The 19,487-nt window shown below is 46.0% G+C and overlaps 1 protein-coding gene and 1 long non-coding RNA gene across 2 annotated transcripts in view; both read left to right on the top strand.

Moving 5' to 3' along the window:
* Nucleotides 1-10,320, top strand: part of LOC146401694 (uncharacterized) — a 32,982-nt gene extending 22,662 nt beyond the window's left edge. The window contains exons 2-3 of the long non-coding RNA XR_002345898.2: nt 2,728-2,783; nt 10,183-10,320. This is a non-coding gene — a long non-coding RNA (uncharacterized LOC146401694). The remainder of the gene's footprint in view (nt 1-2,727; nt 2,784-10,182) is intronic.
* Nucleotides 10,321-10,694: 374 nt separating this feature from the next.
* On the top strand, nt 10,695-14,073 carry LOC100156469 (chymase). Its single transcript, XM_084966986.1, is given in 6 exon segments — nt 10,695-10,906; nt 11,743-11,892; nt 12,861-12,993; nt 13,184-13,271; nt 13,274-13,437; nt 13,803-14,073. Coding segments are annotated over 6 exon segments (726 nt in total). The 5' UTR covers nt 10,695-10,844; the 3' UTR covers nt 13,932-14,073.
* Nucleotides 14,074-19,487: the final 5,414 nt, after the last annotated feature.

Raw genomic sequence — 19,487 nt, 5'->3', positions numbered from 1 at the left:
TTCTAAATGCTGCATGGGTCAAAATTTTTTACAGTATTTTGAATGAAATGAAGATTCAACGTATAAAAACCATGGGATGTAATTAAAGCAATGCTTAGAGGGAAATTTAGAGCCAGTGATGCATATATTGGAAAAGAAATATTAAAATCAATAATCGTAAGTTTTCACCTTATGAAACTAGAAAAAGAGTAAATGTAAACCAAAGAAGGCGGAAGAGAAGAAATAATGAGAATTAGAGCAGAAATCAATGAAACTGAAAACAAAATCAGTAGAGAAAAATCAATGAAACCGAAGCCTGGTTCTTTGAAAAGATGGATGACATCAATCAGTCTCTAGCTAATCAAGAAAAAAAGGATATAAATTACTAATATCAGAAATGAACACATGGGCATCCAGTCAATCAGGATAATTAAAGAATACTGGATAAATTTCTTGAAAGACAGAATTTGTCAAAACTCAAGCAAGACAAAATAGAAAATCTAAATAGGCCTGTATCTGTTAAGGAAGTTACCAATAATTAATAACCTTCCAAAACAGAAAAGCACCGTCACCAGATAGGTTCACTAATAAGTTCTGTCAAACATTTAAGGCAGAAATTATGCCAATTCTCTGAAATATCTTTTAGAGGATAGAAGCAGAGGGACTACTTCTTAACTCATTCTATGAGGCCAGCATTACCCTAATACCAAAAAAACAAAAAAACAAAAAAACCCACCAAACATTACCCCCTATGAACATAGATGCAGAAATACTCAGCAGAGCATCAATTTGAATCCAAAAGTGTATCTTTAAAAATTATATATGCCAATTAAGTGGATTTAGCTCTAGTGTGCAAGCAAGGCTGGTTCAACGTGAAAAAATCAATTAAAATAATCCATCACATCATCAGGTTAAAAGCATAATTACATAATCCTAGCAGTGATGTAGAAAATGCATTTGACAAATCTAACACTTATAACAAAAACTCTCAGAAAACTAGAAATAGAAGGAAACAGCCTCACCTTGATAAAGAATATCTACAAAAAACCTAGAGCTAATATCATATGTGATGGTGAGAAACAAAGTTTTCCCATTGAAATCAAGCATAAGGCAAGGATGTTCTCTCACCACTCCTTTTCACCTGATGTTTTAGCTGATGTAATAAGACAAGAAAGGGAAATAAAGTGTGTATGGATCAGGAAGGAATAAAAAACTGTCTTTATTTGCAAATGATGTGACCATCTACATAGAAAATCTGACAAGACTGAGAAAAAATACCCTGATGGAACTAACAGGCGGTTATAATAAGGTTGCAGGAAACAGTTGAGACAAGGGCAATAAATGAAGTATTCTCAGGTCTCTAGTCCCTGTCTTCAATTAGAAAAACACATTATCCGTTTTAGGTAGGGGTAGTTACAAAGTTTCCCTTGAACAAAATTATACCTGGTCTTAAAAAAGGAAAAAAATTGAAACCCACTTTAGAACAGCTTCCTCTGAAATGTGAAGAAACTGAGGCAAAGAAAGGCAAGTGGCCACATGGGGCCATTCTGAGAGTTTGCCCCAGAGTCACAATTGGAACCCTGCTCTCCCAACTGCCAGGCCAAGGTGTTTAGATACAGACCTAAAAAGATTTAAAAAAAAAAATCCAGACCTTACTACCCACCCTCACCTGCTAGGGAGAAAATGCTTAAAGAGTATTTGAATTTATCTGGTGGAGGCCCAGAAATAAAAAGAAGAAAAGGAGGATAGTAGTTAATTGATTTACCCCAACACCCAACTCTACTTGAGTCTTCACAAAACCTTCTTTTTCCTAAGACCTGATATGCACAGGGTTCCTGAAGGGCAGGACCCTTGTCTATTTCTGTGTCATTATCTCTTTCCCCTAGCAATTCTGGATACTCTTTTGGAGCATTGGGGTCTGGTTTCTAAAGCATTACTGTATCTCTATTCCCTTGTTCTATACCCTCCATCCTATTGTTTCAGTTTCTTCCTATCTCCTGAGCTTGGTAAAATGTAGTTCACACTCCCCACCAGCCATATTAATTTCCTAAAGACTTCAGGAATGATATTATGATTCCTGCTTATCACTTCCCAACCTCCTACAATCTAGTCCAGATCACAAGAAGATTGTTGATTGCTCTATAATGCAAATGTCCTTGTGTTTAAAGTTGTTCCAGAATTCTCTTAGACTGTCCTCAATTCTTTTCATTCTTTTTTCTTTATTCTGTTCCATGTCAGTGATTTCCACCAGTCCTTCTTCCACCTCGCTTTTTTTGTTGTTCTGCCTTCTGTATTATGCTATTGGTTCCTTCTGGTGAATTTTTAATTTTGGTTATTGTGTTCTTCATCTTCTCTGCCTTTTAAAGGGCAGAACGAAGTGCCAATTTCCTGTTCATACTATTCAGTTGTCAAAAAGTTTAGTAAAATCTAACTTATGTTCCTGAAACTGTTCCTGCATGCTTTGTAATCTCATTAAGTATAAAACAAGGAGGTGGCCTTACCTTTTTATGTACTGCCTATAGATAAGGAGGCTGTTCTTGGGCCCAGCCCTATCTTTCCTGCCTCAATATGAATTGATTAAAAAAAAGTTAATTTTTTTTAATTGTCTGATTTGGTTTACAGAATATTGAGGAGACAGTTGTATGCCACCCAGTTAAATATTTCTATATATTAAAATATATGGTATCAAAAAAAATCTTCTCTGCCTTTTTTAAAGGTTTTTTCTAATTTGTTGATATTTGCTTCTAGTTTGTTGCCAAGATCTTGGATCATCCTTACGAGCATTACTCTGAAGTCTTTTTCAGGTAGGTTTCTTATCTCCACTTCACTTAGCTATTCTTCTTGAGTTTTGTCTTTTTCCTTCATCTTGCTCATCTTTCTCTGACTTTTCATTTTGTATAGCTTTTTGTGTGGTCTCATTTTTTGCAGGCTGTAAGGGTTGTAGCCTCTCTTCTTCTAATGTCTGTCTCCTTGTGAGTGAAGTTAACACAGGGGCTTGTGGTGGGCTTCCTGATGGAAGGGACTGGTGCCTGCCCACTGGTAGGTGGAGCTGAGTCTTGTCCCTCTGGTGGGTGGGGCTTTGTTTCTGGGTGTGATTTGAGGCAGCTGTGTACCTGGGAGGACCTTAGGCAGTCTGTTTGCTGATATGTGGAGCTTTGTTCCCACCCTGTTTGTTGCTTTGCCTGGGGCTTCTCAACCCTAATGGGTGGGGCCAGATTTTTCCAAAACGGCAACCTCCAGGGGAGCTCACATTGATGATTATTCCTGGGACCTCTGTGTCCATTGTCCTGTCCCCTCAGTGAGCCACAGCCACCCCCTGCTCTCCCTGGAGACCCTCTAAGACCCACAGGTAGGCCTGATCCAGATTCTTATGGAGTCCCCGCTTTGCCCTGGAACCCAGTGCACGAGAAACCCTTTGTGTGCCCTCCAATGGTGGAATCTGTTCCCTCCAGTCCTGTGGAGCTCCTGTGCTCAAGCCTCACTGGCTTTCAACGCCAAATGCTTCAGGGGCTCCTCCTCCCAGTGCCAGACCCCCAGGCGTGGGAACCTGATGTGGAGCCCCAAACTCTCACTCATGTGGGAGAGCCTCTGCCATATAGTTATTTTCCAGTCTGTGGGTCACCCACCCAATGGTTATGGGATTGCTTATATCATGAAAGCACCCCTCCTACCTTCTTGATGTGACAACTTTGTCTTTGGGTAAAGGATATCTTTTTTTGGTAGCTTCCAGTGTGTTTTGGCTATTCAAAAGTTAGTTGTAATTTTGGCTTTTTTTGTGAGAGGAGGTGAGCCCCAGTCGTTCTATGCCATAGTCTTGTCTCTGTCAAGTAAGTGGTGCTGGGAAAACTGGACAGCGGTACCCTGTGCCCTCCTTCCTTCCTGGCCCAGACAGACACACTTTGGCCTGGAGTTAAATTTTCTAAAGTCCTTGAATTTTCCAGAAGGGGTAAAACTTATATTACATTTAATATAGCGGTACTTTTATTATTTATTCTCTAGAGTAACAATTAGAAGATTAGAAAAATAATGTATAACTAACCGGCTGAAAGATGAGCTAATGGATTTTTAAAAAATACTTCATTAATCTAAAAGATGGCAAGAATGGAAAGAAAAATAACATGAAACAGGTGAAACAATGGAAAACGTGTAGTAGGGTGATAAACCTAAAGTTGGAGTTTCTGTTGTGGCTCAGCAGGTTAAGGTTCTGACATTATCTCTGTGAGGATGCAGGTTTGATCCTTGGCTTCACTCAGTAGGTTAAGGATCTGGCATTGCCACAAAGCTGTGGCATAGGTCACAGATGCGGCTCGGATCTGGTGTTGTGGGTAGACTGCAGCAGCTCCGATTTAATCTCTAGCCTGGGAACTTCTATATGCTGTGGGTGCGGCCATAAAAAAAACCATGTCAATTACTACCTAAAATGTACCCAAAATTAGTGTAATTAAAAGACAGAATTATCAGAACGGATTTTTAAAACTATACACTGCTTACAAGGAAAGCCTCTTATTAAATATAACAACATAGAAATATTGAAAATTTCCTTTCCAGCTCTTTCAAGTTGAAAGTAGATGTGGCTTGCAAACACTAAAATAGAAAAGAAAAGCTGCTCTAACTGTACTAATAAAAAACAAAGCAAACTTTAAAGATAATAGTATTACTAGAGATTAAAAAAGACATTATATAATGCTAAAAGATCAATTCATTGGGAAGTTTTAATAATCCTAAACCATATATACACATATGGTTTGTCTCAAGTCATAATAATGTGACTTCAAAATGTATAAAACAAAAAATTGACAAAGCTGAACAAATAGAAACATCCGCAGTCACGGTGGGACAATTAAATACATCTCTGTTTTTAGGGGTGCCTGATAGAACAGGCAGACAAAAATATCTGTACCTTTATTGGACACCTCTTGTACCCTGTCTTCCATCTCTTGGCCCATATTTTTATTGCAGTTATTGCCATATCAGTCAGCTCTACACAGGTGTAACTTGACAACTCCTTGTCACAACTGCATCATGCATGTCTTTGTTTCTTCCCTGGAGTTTCACTGCTACCTATACATGGAACCCTTACAAGAATTTGCTCAATCATTTTGTTACATGCCAAGTGAATTAATGCCACTCAGGGCAGCCCTCAACCAATAAAGACAGGAGCCAGTCGATAATTATTCTCCTGTATCTCAAGTGCACAATTCTTTTTCAAAAATTTTTTTTATTATAGTTGGTTTACAATGTTGTGTCAATTTCTGCTGTACAGCAAAGTGACCCAGTCTCTCTCTCTCACACACACCACCCCCCGACACACCCACATACACCCACACCCTTTCTTATTTTATCTTCCATCATGGTTTATCTCAAGAGACAGGATATAGTTCCCTGTGCTATACAGTAGGACTTCATTGCTTATCAATTCTAAATATGATAGTTTGCATATATTAACCCCAAACTCCCAGTCCATCCCCGACCCCCCCCCCTGCAACCACAGTTCTGTTCTCTATGTCTGTGAGTCTGTTTCTGTTTTGTAGGTCAGTTAATTTGTGCCATACTTTAGATTCCACATATAAGTGACATCACATGGTATTTGTCTTTCTCTTTCTGACTTACTTCACTTAGTATGAGAATTTCTAGTTGCATTCATGTTGCTGCAAATGGCATTATTTTATTATTTTTTATGGATGATTAGTATTCCATTGTGTATATGTACCACATCTTCTTAATCCATTCATCTGTTGATGGACGTTTAGGTTGTTTCCATGTCTGACTATTGTGAAGTACTGTTCTGAACCTGCAGGTGCATGTATCTTTTTGAATTACAGTTTTGTCTGGATATATATACCAAGGCATGGGATTGCTGGATTAAATGGTATTTCTATATTTAGTTTTCTGAGGAACCTCCATACTGTTCTTCATGGTGGTTGTACCAATTAACATTCCCATCAATAGTGTAGGATGATTCCCTTTTCTCCACACCCTCTCCAGCATTTGTTATTTGTAGACTTATTAATGATGGCCATTCTGACCAGTGTGTGGTTGTTCCTCATTATAGTTTTGATTTGCATTTCTGTAATAATTAATGATGGCCATTCTGACCAGTGTGCGGTTGTTCCTCATTATAGTTTTGATTTGCATTTCTGTAATAATTAATGATGTTGAGCATTTTTTTCTTTTTCTCTTCTTTTCTTTCCTTTCTTTTTTTTTTTTTTTTTTTTTTTTTTTGCTTTTTAGGGCTGCACCGGCAGCATATTGAAGTTCCCAGGCTAGGGGTTGAATCAGAGCTGCAGCTTCTGGCCTACATCACAGCCACAGCAATGCTGGATTCCCTGACCCACTGAGCAAGGCCAGGGATTGAACCTGCATCTTCATGGATGCTAGTTGGATTCATTTCTGCTGTGCAACAACAGGAACTCCAATGTTGAGCATTTTTTCATGTGCCTACTGGCCATCCATGTGTCTTTGGAGAAATGTTTATTTAAGTCTTCTGTCCATTTTTTTTTTTACTGGATTGTTTGTTTGTTTATTGTTGAGTTGTATGAGTTGTTTGTATATTTTGGAGGTTAAACCCTTGTTGGTTGCATCCTTTGCAACTATTTTCTCCCATTCCATAGGTTTTTTTTTTTTTATGGTTTCCTTTGCTGTGCAAAACTTGTAAGTTTGATTAGGTGCCATTTGTTTATTTGTGTTTTTATTTCTATTTTAAGTGCACAGTTCTAAGATATATCTTAAACAGATTACTAGAGGGTTTCCAGTGAAACTGAGCAGCCTGTGCTCATAGAAGTGGATAGTTGAATAATATTCCATTGCATTGTCATTTATTCTTTCTTTCCCTTTTCATTTCTCCCAGCTCCCAATTCCTGTTCTTCGGAATTACTTTCCAAAATAAACTATCTGCACACAAACTCTGTTTCAGACTCTGCTTTTGAGACTAATACACTAAGAATATAGAATACTTGTACAATATAACCAGCAACCTTGACCTGACTGACATGTATAAAACATTGCACCCAAACAATGTAAAATCTATGATCTTTTCAAGTGTATATGGAACATTCATCAGCATTAAATATATGCTAAGTGAAGGACAAGTTGTAAAATTCAAAAGTATCAAATTCATAGAGTATTTATTGCTCTGACCACGGTGGAATTCAGTTAGAAATAATAATAAAAAAGGATAACTGAAAATAACCGATGTGTTGAAAATAAACAGTAAATAATCTTTGGGTCAAAAAGAAAATCAACAAAAATTTAGAAAAAAAAATTGAAATTAGTAGTAGTAAAAGTATACCACCTCAAAACCAAACAGCTAACATACCAAGAGGAAAATTTACATTTTTATATTTCATTTGTTATCAAAAAAAGCTGAAAAGTCAATACAATTTTATTACCTATATCCACCATGTTAGAAATAGTATACTAATTAAACCAAAGTAGAATGATTGAAATAATGAAGGCAAGAGAAAAGGCTGTTGAAACAGAAAACAGATGTCTCTTGAATTTATGCTTTGGTAATGCTGAATGACTTGGCGTTCCCCAAGCACCATCCTTTCTTCTGCCCTTTTTGGATGTATAGCTGCTTATGCTCATAAAGCCCTGTCTCAGTTTGTCCAGTGATGGAATATAACCTGCCCTTGAGATCTCAGTTCAAATGAAGCTGTCGCTGCCTTCCCAGGACAGACTTGACAGCTTCTCTTACCACCCACATCTCTCTCTCCATTTCAGCACTTTGCTATTGGTAAAGTGATTATGAGCTGGCAGTCTATGATCTTCTATCACCAGGGTCTGGCACCTAGTAAGTACCCATCAAACTACTCTTGACTGATAAAGTGAGTGAGTGGCAGTTTATCCAGAAACCTGGAGACTGAGAGGAATAGGTAATTTTGATACCCAGATAGACAACAAGCATTGTCACTGAAAGCACTCATATGAGAAAAGGTACAGAACTGGAGGAGATAGTTACAATCATGTGTCTTGTGATTAACAAGGGATTCATTCTGACTGGATAGAAAAGGCTTTGAAATCAGGATGGGGAATTATTAAACAACTGGAAGAATATACCGAAATGATGGCTCGTGACATCCTGGAATACAAAATGAAGATGGGACTGACCTTTGCGGCCCTCAGCTCCCAGAGCATAATGAAAATGGCAGGATGGCATTCTCACAGGGCTAGGAAACCCCAGGGCACAGAACTACCACTGCTCTGGGAACAGAGTGAAGGGTCCCAGAATCCCTCAGATAATGTCAGAGGATTGGGACAGGCTGGAGGCTGTTCCAAGTGCTAGAAAGGGCTTTTTATTTCTTTTGGCTTTTTAGAGTTTTGATACAACTTAAGGGAAGACAATTCTGGTTCACAAACTGTTGGAAGAGGTACATGATCTTGGGGGCTAATAAAATGCCTGTACTAATAATGGGTAACTTTGAATACTTACTATACCTGATACCTCACACCCCCATCTCTTATTTAAGCCTCGCCATTCTTGTGCCCATTTGACAGATGAATGGGAGAGGGGATCTAAGAGAGGTGAAGAAATTTGCCCCAAACACAAAGCGGGTAAGGGATCCTACTGGGATTCCAATGCAGCTTGATTCTGAGCTCTTAACTATGCTCTTAATCCACCTACCTCCCAAATGCATGGTCTGAATAAGGGTTCTGTAAGAAAAGGATAGCCCTTTGCCAGGCCTTGACAATGCGATCTTTGCTTTTTAGATATTTGTCCTAGGAGATCCAATCCTCTCCTCTCCCTTTAACATTCCTCTTACAAGAACTGAAACATTAGCCCTTCAGAGAGATCTTGGTGCTTAGATCCCTCTCCATGGAGGCATCAACAGACCAGCCAGATGTCCACAATTATATCAATCACATGTGGTATGTAGGAGAAAGAGAAAGCTATTCCTGGTTGTTTGTGTTAAGAGGTAAGGAAATGCAGGAATCAGGAGCAACTAAAAGGAAGAATCATCACCTGAGAAAGCATTGATTTCACATCCTGAAGGGCTGAATGAAGAGTTCCGCATAACATCCCCTCCATTAACTCAGCAGAAGGGAGAGCCTAAAAGATACTCTGAGTCTAGGCCCTCTGATTCTTGCCATGCTTGCTCAAAGCAACTGCCTGACTCCATTTCTGGCAGGAACCATAATGAAACAATCTTTGTGGGAGCACATGAAAAGAACAATGCAGGCTTCCTCCAACAGTCCACCATATATGAGAAGATCACCATTGACAGATTTGGTTCTAAGATGTGCAGAACTGTCTGTTGTTGGCTGACTGATACTGATTGCTGATAGACTGGCAGCATTTCAAGGTTTTAAACATGATCACTACTGACAAATTTATTAGTCTCTTAAGCAAGCTATCAACAACCTCCAAAGTGACTACCTTAGGGGATCCCACTATAAGGAAAGACTAATCTCAGACTGGAGAAGATGGACTGCTGTTACTGCATAGGAGGGCTGGAAGAAGTTAGGAGTTCAAGGTTCCAGCTTCGTCAGAATCTGCCCAAGTATATTCTCACACCAATTTTCAGAGTCCCAAATAATGCCTTAACTTTATATGAGAGACCTTGCCAGCCAGGCAATTCAAAACATGGTGCAAGCCACCACAAAGTTAGACATTGGTTTTGCTTTTTTTTTTTTTTTTTAGAAATCTCAGTCTAGAAAGAAACAGATGTACTTGAAAGGTCAGTTATGATAGTTATGAGTTGTGTGCTCTGAATTACATTAATGTGTCTGAGTCTCAATTCTAAATTTGTAAGATGACAGTAATTAATACCCATGAGTGTGGTGAGAAAAAAGATATGATATCTCTGTATATTCTGTTTCAGTCAAACAAACTTGATTCCTAATGTGAGAGTAGGAAACCCTAACAGCCCAAGAGCAAACCATCCTTCTACATCTACATTCCTGTTCTCTGCTTGTCTCTGGTGGTAGAGCAGAAAGGGCCCTTGATTAGAAATGAGGAAAGTGTAATTCTGAGCTGTGAGCCTGAATAGCCAGATTCATAAAACTGAGATACCAGTTACCTATTTCGCAGGATTGTTGTGAAAGTAATACTGAATCTAACACTGTGACAATAAATGATATGCACAGGCTCGCAACACTGGTAATTCCAATGCCACTTGCTCTTTTGATAATGTATGTGAAGTCCAAGTATAGGGTTTGATCCCTTTCCCCATCTACCCTCCTTGGATCACTCTCTTTGGCCAGTGAATCTTCAGGGGAAGAGGGGGATCCAGGAGAATGTTCGCCAAGTTACAGCAATCACCCTTTAAGTGGAGTGTGGCTTCCGTCTCATGATGGAGTGGAATCAAATGGAATGGAATGGAGTGGAAACTAACAGAGAGCACTGCACATGACAAGGATAAGTACTGTCTCCTGAAACTTTTGATTCCTTTGCCCGTGTGTAAGTGGGTGCTCGTGTACTCACACATCCGTAGGTATATGCATTGGGTCTTTCTGCAACATGTGTTTCCTACTGTGGGCTGTGGCCATAAAAGCACATATGCTTCTGAATGCTCAGTGTAAAGGCTCTCCCCGACCCATGTCCCTCATGGGACCGTAATTAGCTGCTCTACCTGGGAGAGACAGATCCTCCATCGCCCAGCACAGATGAGGCACCGTGGCTGAGAGCTCATCCCTGAAGCCAAGGCTTGGGCATTCAGAACTCAGCTTCACCCCAAGTCAATCAGAGGGCATCTTTGGGGGGGAATTTTCTGATCAGGAAGATGGCCAGCCCAGCACGAGGGAAGAAAATGTGACCACGTAGTTCCTGTGGTTACCAGCCCTGCCCTGCCCTCGCTTGTTGGGAGTTATAAACCCAAGCCTGGAAAAGAGAAGCAGCCCCTGCCCTGGGCAGCCTCTCTGAGAAGATGTGTCGTCTTCCTCTCCCTCTGCTGCTCTTCCTTCTATGCTCCAGAGCTAAAGCTGGTGAGTCTCGGGATCCTTCCCACTGCAAGATGCAGGATCAGCCCCTAAAACAAAGTTTAGTCTGAAGACTGAGTTCCCACTATGGCGCTGTGGGTTCGGTGGCATCTTGGCAGTGCTGGGACACTGGTTGAAGCCCTGGCCCAGCACAGTGGTTACGGATCTGGCATTGCCGCAGCTGCTGTAGGTTGAACCTGAGGCTCAGATCTGATCCTTGGCCAGGGAACTCCATATGCTGCGGGGTGGCCAAAAAAGAAAAGAAAAGAAAAAGCTTAGTCTGAGGACAGCTGACTCATAAACAGAACCTGAGGATCTCTCCCCAAGAGCCCCGAGTGCAGTTTCCACTTGGACTTTGCCCCCCCGCCCCCATTCTCTGCAGCCTATGGTAGTTCCCAGGAACGAGGCACCCCACATTGATGGGGGAAAGCCCAGAGCAGGTGGGAGGAAGAGGGTGTCTGCTCCTTAAATCACGTGTGACACTCCGCTTATAGTCCTTGTAATCTGGCTGATGTGTGAGTGCTCACGGATATGGAGATGGTCGAGACAGGAACCTGGAGAGCTTGTCCTGCATGTGACAGAGGAGGGCTGAGCAAGCCCAGCATGGACTGGGGGAAATTCATGGTGAAAAGTGACAGCATGGCGTCTGAGGCCAAGCTGGCTGCCTTGTCTGGGAGAAGGAATGAGAACTTCTGTGGGGGCTGCAGGTGGGGAAAGCAGAATCCAGAGCCACCTGAGAGGGAAGATGGGTAGAACACAGGCTGAGGGTGGAGTCAAAAAAAGCCTCCCCCAGTTTTAACCCAGCTTATGCATTCGGTGTTCACGCCCTGGGGTTCTCTGTTCCAGGGGAATCATCGGGGGCCCAAAGAGCAAGCCACATTCTCGCCCCTGCATGGCCCACCTGGAAACTGTCACTCCCCAGGATAAGCTGCCGGCTCGTGGTGGTTTCCTGATAAGAAGGGGCTTTGTGCGGACAGCTGCTCACTGTGCAGGAAGGTGAGACAACAGGGGCCTGTTTCTCTCCAAATGGGAGCCACCAGGGACACCCCAGCAGGGCCTGAGGGAGGCTCCTGGGCCTGGGTCTCTTTAAGGAGAGGCAAGCCTCAAGGAAAAAGAACTCAGCTGAACACAGCCTGACCCTCACTCACTGTGAACTCAGCTCCCCTACAAAGGAAAGGAGCCCCTCTTCTAGAAGTAGCCCCCTCTCCCTGACCGCAACACGTGGGATGTGGCCTCACTCTTCAGAGTCCTCCCCAGTTCTCTGGGCCACTTCCTCTAGACCCTTTTCAAGGACATTAAGCTTTAAGTCTCAGGGACCTGAACCCATCCTCTCCATGAGAGGCCGGGAACAGGGTCTACTTGAGACTTCACCACTCCCCCCTTTCCTCTGGCACCTCTGGCTCCAGAGAGCTTTGTGCGGTTTTTTGTTCTTTTTAGGGCCACACCAGTGGCATATGGAAGTTCCCAGGCTAGGGATGGAATCGGAGTCACAGCTGCCAGCCTACACCAGCAAGTGGGATCTGAGCTGCACCTGTGACCTACACCACAGCTCACGGCAACGCCGGATCCTTAACCCACTGAGCGAGGCCAGGGATCAAACCCTAGTCCTCATGGATACTAGTCGGGTTCATAAGCCACGGAGCCACGACGGGAACTCCTCCACAGGGCTTTCTCTCATCAGGGTGCCTTGATTAGGAAGTACCAACCCTGTCCCCTGGGTCCTCCATGGCCTGCTCAGTCTCCAGCGAGTCCCAGGAGCCCTGGAAATTCTCTCTGTTCCCTCAAAGCTCTTTCCTGAGTAAAACCTCAGCCCCTCCAAAACAATCGCCCACAAAACGTGGGGAGGGGCAGGTAGAGACCACTGACCCTGGGAGAGACTCCATCCCTTTTTCTCAGAATGGGTGTGTCTCAGGAAAAACCCAAACGGTCACTGTGTCTCCCTGTCCTCCTTCTCCCTCACAAAGGTCTGTGACAGTCACCCTTGGAGCCCATACCATAAAAAAGAAAGAAGACACATGGCCGAAGCTTGAGGTCATAAAACAGTTCCCTCACCCAAAACATGATGCCACTGTTGACCATGACAGTATGGTACTGAGGGTACACATTCTCCTTCTCCAGGGCTTCGCCTTCAGGTCCCACTGCTCTGACGTTTCCCCAACCTGCCTCCCCCACAGCTCACCCCTCTGGACGTGGCTCTAGTGAGAAGCACTTGCCCTGTCCCTCCCTGAGTACTTCCAACTGCCCCAAAGCCCACTTGTAGCACTGACAGCTCTCGTTTCCTTCCCAGTTGAAGGAGAAAGCCACCCTGACCCTGGCCATGGGGATGCTCCCCCTTCCACCCCAATTCAGCATCGTCCCACCTGGGAGACTGTGTCGGGGGCTGGCTGGGAAAGAACAACTGGGGAGGAATCGGCCTCCCGCACTCTGCAGGAGGGGAAGCTGAGACTTGTGGAGCCCCAGGCTTGTAGGCACTTCACTGCTTTTGACTACAGTCTCCAGCTGTGCGTGGGCAATCCCCAGAAGACCAAACCTGCATTGACGGTGATCCTCAGACGAGGGTCTCCTCCACAAATCCCTGTTCAGGGTTCAGAGGTCTCCTGGAAGGAGACGGAGTCAGAAGCGTGTCAGCCAGTGAGGACTGAGGAGCTGGAACTGTCTGTGCCTCTGCAGACTGGCCTCCTGCGGCCCGATGCAGTCTCTGACCACCCCACCCAGGCTGCGGCATGGGGCTCCTGGGATGACAGGAAGGAGAGGCAGGAGCAGCATCAGACAGAGACACAGGACCCCATGAGGAATGAGGGCTCCCAGATCGGATGCTGGGTCTGATCAGCTCAGAGTTGGGGCCGTGGGAAGGAGTGTGTGGTGTCCCTGGCTCACTTCTCTCCCTCTCCCTCTGTGCCCCACAGGGAGACTCGGGGGCCTCTTCTGTGCTCTGGGGTGTCTCCTATGGACCGTCGGATGCAAAGCCCCCTGCTGTCTTCACCCGGATCTCCCATGACGGGCCCTGGACTGCGAAGGTCCTGAAGGAGAATTAGCCTGGAGCCTGGGCCAACCTGAGTGGAGACCTACCACTGGACTTGAGTCGGTTCTCCTGCCACTCACTCTGGATCTGCCTCCGGGTCCTGCTGACGTCCCGCCAGGTCCCTAAGCTTCAAGAAGGCTCCTCCAGATCACAGAAATCCCAGTAATTCTCAGGAAAGACTGGGCTTCCAGACCGAGTGTGTGTCTCCTCTCTCCACTGCTCTCTCCTCGCAGCATCGGGCACTCCATAAGCCTTGACGGGGGTGCCTGTGTGGTGTGTGTGTGTGTCAAGAGAGAGACAGACATGCAGAGGACATAATGAAGAAAAATAGGGAAAGAAAGAAGAGAAAGGGGTTCCTCGGTGAGCCAGGACCCGTATTTCCAACTTGGACAAGAAATTACACCAGACCCTTGCCTGCCTTCATCGTCCATGGGACATCAATTCTGACTGACCAGAATCACGGAGAACACTGTGAACGGAAGGATGTTCACAGCATCCCTGACCTCCCCCACTAGATGCCAGGGCCACAGCCCCCTCTCACCACCAGCGATGAACCACAACCGTCCCCAGGCATTGCTAGTGTCCCTCGGGGGAGTGGGAGCATGTGGCGTGAAGTTGTTGGGCAGGAATGACCCTGGGTTGGGAAGCAGGGGTGTAGACGCCCGCCTTAGAGAGGCAGTTGGCATTGCACTGGGCCCCCCTCCCAGACGACCTCGATAAGAGAAGATCTACCATCTGTGGGGCTTTGATCTGAGATGTAGAGATCATCCCTCACTCACTTCTGCACAACAGATACAGGGGACTGATTAGAGGAAAGAGCATCACACGTTTTGCACGAACAACAGCCACAAACGGCTGCCCCCAAACCACAGTAGTCTGTGTGACATCAACAATGCCCAGCATTTGTGGGGAGGCACAGACTAGAGAGGGTCAGTCCTGCTGAGGGCAGCAAGACACTATCTCCAAATCCAGAGTCCAGGGATAGAACAGCTCTTGATGAACAGGAAGGAGCCCACCCTGGTACTTCTGTCTGGTTACTTGCTGCTGTGGCAGGAAATCTGTCTTGGTTAATGGGCTCATTCTCATGCTGAGCGTCAGCCCCACCCCCCTGCTTCTGTGTCCCTACACAGCAGCCTGAAGCCATCAGTCCCACAGAACCCTCACAGGGAGAGGATCTGGGACATGTGGGAGGAGAGGGAGCTGCCACCTTCATGAAATTAAGCTGTGACAACATCTGCGCAGGGCTTGGTAGCTGAGGGGCCCATGGGGGCCTGCCTTGCCCTCTGACTCCATGCAGGGTGGCCAACATTGGGGGGGGGGATGGCAGGGAGGGTGGGGCAGGACCAAGAGCGGGGCTGGCTCAGTCCTTCCCCTTCTCTGTCCTCAGGGGGACTCCAGGGCCCCTCGTGTGTAACAATGTGGCCCAGGGCATTGTCTCCTATGGAAGAAAGGATGGAACACCTCCACGAGCCTGCACCAAAGTCTCAAGTTTCCTGCCCTGGATAAAGAAAATCATGAAAAGCCTCTAACTGCAGGAGCCAGCTGTCCTGCCTGGAGCTGATCCAGAGTCACTTGGGGCTTGGGGTGCCGGCTGCTGAATAAATGTCTCTTAGCTGAGCACGAAGCGTTGCTTTCTTGTTATTCATTGACCCTCACTGGCAGGCACCCTCTCTGTGCCTGGACAGCCAACGACACCTTTCTGCTGTTTTCTGCTTCCTCCTCCCTCCATCTTGTCCCCTAAACCCCCTGCAGAGCCATTCCCCACGTCCCTGTTACCCACGCCTGAAGCGGAGCACCATCGGGAGAAAACAGGTGCCTCTCTGGTCCTGGGCTCAGGGGAGCTTCTCCCCTCCTTGCCCCGTGCTATATGACGGTGATGGGATCACACATGGGACCTGGACACCAAGCAGGCACAGGCTGGGTGGCAGCTCAGGACAGAGTCCCACCCCCTGGCAGCTGGGCAGGGCAGGGCCTTCCTGAGCCGACTTTTTCTCTTGCACAGCTGGGAAGCTGGCACAGGGCAGGGGGGTCTCCTGAGATGAGAAGCCCCATATCTCACCCAGGCTGAGGGTCCTTCCCCGCCCTCCTCCACACTCAGAGCTCAGCTCTGCCTCCAGGGTCCTGGCTGCCCTTCCTCCTCCATCTCTGCGCACTGCTGCGCGGCTCAGAGGCCACCAACCCCAGCCCCCTCCAGACCACAGGACTCTGAGCTGACCACCGCCTCAGATCCCCCCACCCAGGACTCCCCCCACCCCATGTGGTTCCCACAGGGACTCCCCACCGAGATGCCAGCCCCGCTCTTGTCCTGGCAGCAGGGGAATCCGAGGAACCAGGCCTGTGCTGGCACCGGGGGGGGCCCATGGATGGCTGTCTCTCTGGATCCCTTGGTCCCATCTCTCACCTGGGCAGGGGCAGCTCAACCCCTCCCATCTGGCCCAGGGTCCCCCATGTGCTCAGGCTCCACTGACCACCTGGTCACTCAGTCGCCTGAGGCCCTTTCAGCTTGTCCCTTCCGTCACTGCTGGCCTCTAGGCTAAGCCTCCTGGCTGGCCACCCGGGGCCTTTTGCATTAAAAAGGGCTCCTCTCTCCAGGAGGACTGAAGAGCACAGCCTTTGCATCAGTCTACACAAGAGCCCATGGAGCACCTACCAAGGGTCGCATTGAGGTTGGACAGTGGGCACAAGGCAGGTGGCATCGTCTGAATCCAGGTGAAACGGACAGTGTCGACTTTTATCCAAATGGTCTTGCTCCCTTCCCTGCTGCACCTGAGTCCACCTGTGTGGCCAGATGTCTGTGGGAAGTCATAGGGATAAAGCATTGGCGTGCATATTTACTGCTGGTTACCCTCTGTGGAGGTGTTATTACACGTGGCTTCAGAATAGCAGTCGTTTGGTTTCTAGACATGAAGATACCGCTCTGCTCACTCTGCTCACATCCTTGTCCCCTGGAGGGAGGGGGAGGGCAGGGAGGGCAGCCTTGTTTCATTTACTCCAAAACTAGCAGGTGTGTGTGTGTGGGGGGTGGTCCATTGGAGGATAGAATTAACACGTCCACACTACTATATATACAATAGATAACTAACACGGACCTGCTGCCCAGCACAGGGAGGTCGACTCAATGTCCTGTAATAACCTGCATGGGGAAAAAGAACGGATATATGTGTATCTATAGCTGATTCTCCGTGCTGTAAACCTGAAGCGAATAAGACATTGTATATATTCCCCAGGAAATGTTGAAAAAGAAAAAGAAAAATCACAAAAGTAGCAGGTGTAAATGTCATTGCATAGATTCAAATGGTAGGAAAACCCATACGACATGTTTGCTGGAAGGCCATGAGAATCTGTCTCTCAACAGCCATCTGGGAGGATGCTCCAGAAACATGATCCCTGTCATTAGTGCAGGTCCCTGTTCAGAATCAGTCTTGAATCGGGGAGGCCAACGTGTCTGGAAAGATGGAGAAACCTCTCTGCTCTTTAGGCCACTGGGGTCACTGCATCCAAACAGTCCAAGACGACCTCGACTTTTCAGCCTTGGGAAGTTCTTGGCTTGGAGGCCACTTAATGAGTATGTGATTTTGCTGAGCAAGGATCTCCCTGGGCTGGACTCGCCTCTCTAGACACTGTCAGCAGCCATCTCTCCAAGGTCTCGAACTACTGTAGCACACTGCCTGAGAGCTGAGCTTGCGTTCCAGCTCTGCATTGGTTTTGTCCTGCCTCCAGCATACCACTATGCTGGCATGGGGTCAATACTCTTGGATCGCATAACCCTCAAAGGCATGCCTTTTCACATCCTGTGCATGAAGCATGCAGCAAAACAATCTCTTAATGATCTTGAGCACTGTATAAGGCAAGAGCAATGACGTCCCAGAGCTTCTGATTTAGAGCAGGAAAATTATCCTGTATCTAAGACATACTGAGGACCTAGCTTCTTGATTGAGAAACACAAAAAGGAAAATGCAGAAAGTAAAACAAAAGTAGTATTTAAAAAGGTTGGCCAGACACATACATATTCAGCTTGAGTATAACAATTACTATGAGAAAATGGTCCTGAGGTTTAAAACAAGTTTGGGAGTCTTTGCTGCAAACCCTCATCCTCCTTTGACAGATGCGGGAGACAAGGTCTCAGAGGGGGAGTGACTCACCGGAGGCACCACGAGGTTAGGACAGAGCCTGGACTGAGCCAGGCCAGCAGAAGTCTTCCATGTTTTCTGACCCCACCGTGGGATGACTTCCTGGCATCCCTGGACAAGACGGCAGCCTCGGCTCAGACACCTACCTCCCTGGAAAGCAAGCCTCTGGCTCCCCCAGCAGCCATTCCCTGACAAGTATTCACGGCGCCTTCCTGGTGAGCTGGCCTGTCTGCTCACGGGCACATTCGGACAGAGGTGGCCAGCACCTTAAACATGGCCATTCCTTCACATCTTCTTGTCTATGGAAGTATCCTCTGTCCCCACCTTCAAGGAAATAATCTTCCCCTGGCTTCAAGATCTCTGTAATGGAAATAAAAAATTAAAAAAAAAAAAAGAATATTTGTCTGTAATGACCTCCAAGGAAATGCCTCTACTCACCAAATGCCTCTTCCCCATCCCATCCCCCTCCCTCTTTCCCCTCAGACCCACTAGAAGAGTCAGGTCGCAGTGTGGCTGGGGAGGGCCAAGCATCTTACATTTTGTTTCGCTACTATAAGAAATTTTCTTTTTAATCATGTCTTTAAACTGGTTGTTGTTTATATATGTGAAGGCTATGGGTTTCCTTTTAATTTAATTTTTTTTTTGCTTGCAAAATTTTCTTGGGCCAGGGATCAAACCCAGCTTCTGCCTGGCTCGCTTTTTAGGAGAGTCTCACTCTGGGGAAGCTGACTGCCATGTTTTAAGGGAGCCAAACAACCCCACAGACTGAGAATACTTGAGGGGCCTCCATGCAAAGAACCGTCGTGCCCAGTGGACAGCCAGCACCAACCATGGGTGTGTGTGAGTGAGTCTGCAGGTGATTCAGCCTCCAGGCGTCAAGCCTCTCTGACACCGGTGAGGGTAGAGGGGAGCTATCCACACTGTACCCTGACCACAATGCAGGTTCACAGGTAAAAGCAATGTTGTTTTGAACCACTCAGTTCTTTAGGAGCTGGAAACTCTTCAGCATCATTCTCACACCATTCCGTCCATCCCACACTAGGGATCTTACCATCCGTGTCTGATCACTGATGGTTTTGTCTCCACCAGAATCAAGGCATCTCATCTCCAGTGTCTCCCACAGTCTCCCAGAACAAGGGGCCTCCCTAAACTATCACCCTGGCGATGTAAAGAGAACCACGGAAATGAGGATGTTCTTTGATCTCTCATCATGAGATCCAGGTTTTTGGGGGTAAGGGACCTGAGCCTGGCTGATGAAACATCCCCAACCACCCCACTGATAACTTATCAGAAGCTTTTGTTAGCATCTTACTCAACTCAGACCTAAGAAATTGATCAAAAAGTGCTGTGAGGCTTTCAGAGAAGTCTCATGTGATAAAGATCACAACACAGGAGGAGACACTCAGGGTTAAAAGACCAGAAGGAAGCACCAGCAGCTC

This window comes from Sus scrofa, chromosome 7, assembly GCF_054392235.1.
Source record: "Sus scrofa isolate SSC_HxYL_T2T_F1_AM1 chromosome 7, Sscrofa_HxYL_maternal_Yorkshire_Landrace_v2.0, whole genome shotgun sequence".
NCBI lineage: Eukaryota > Metazoa > Chordata > Mammalia > Artiodactyla > Suidae > Sus > Sus scrofa.
This window is presented reverse-complemented; position numbering and strand designations above follow the sequence as displayed.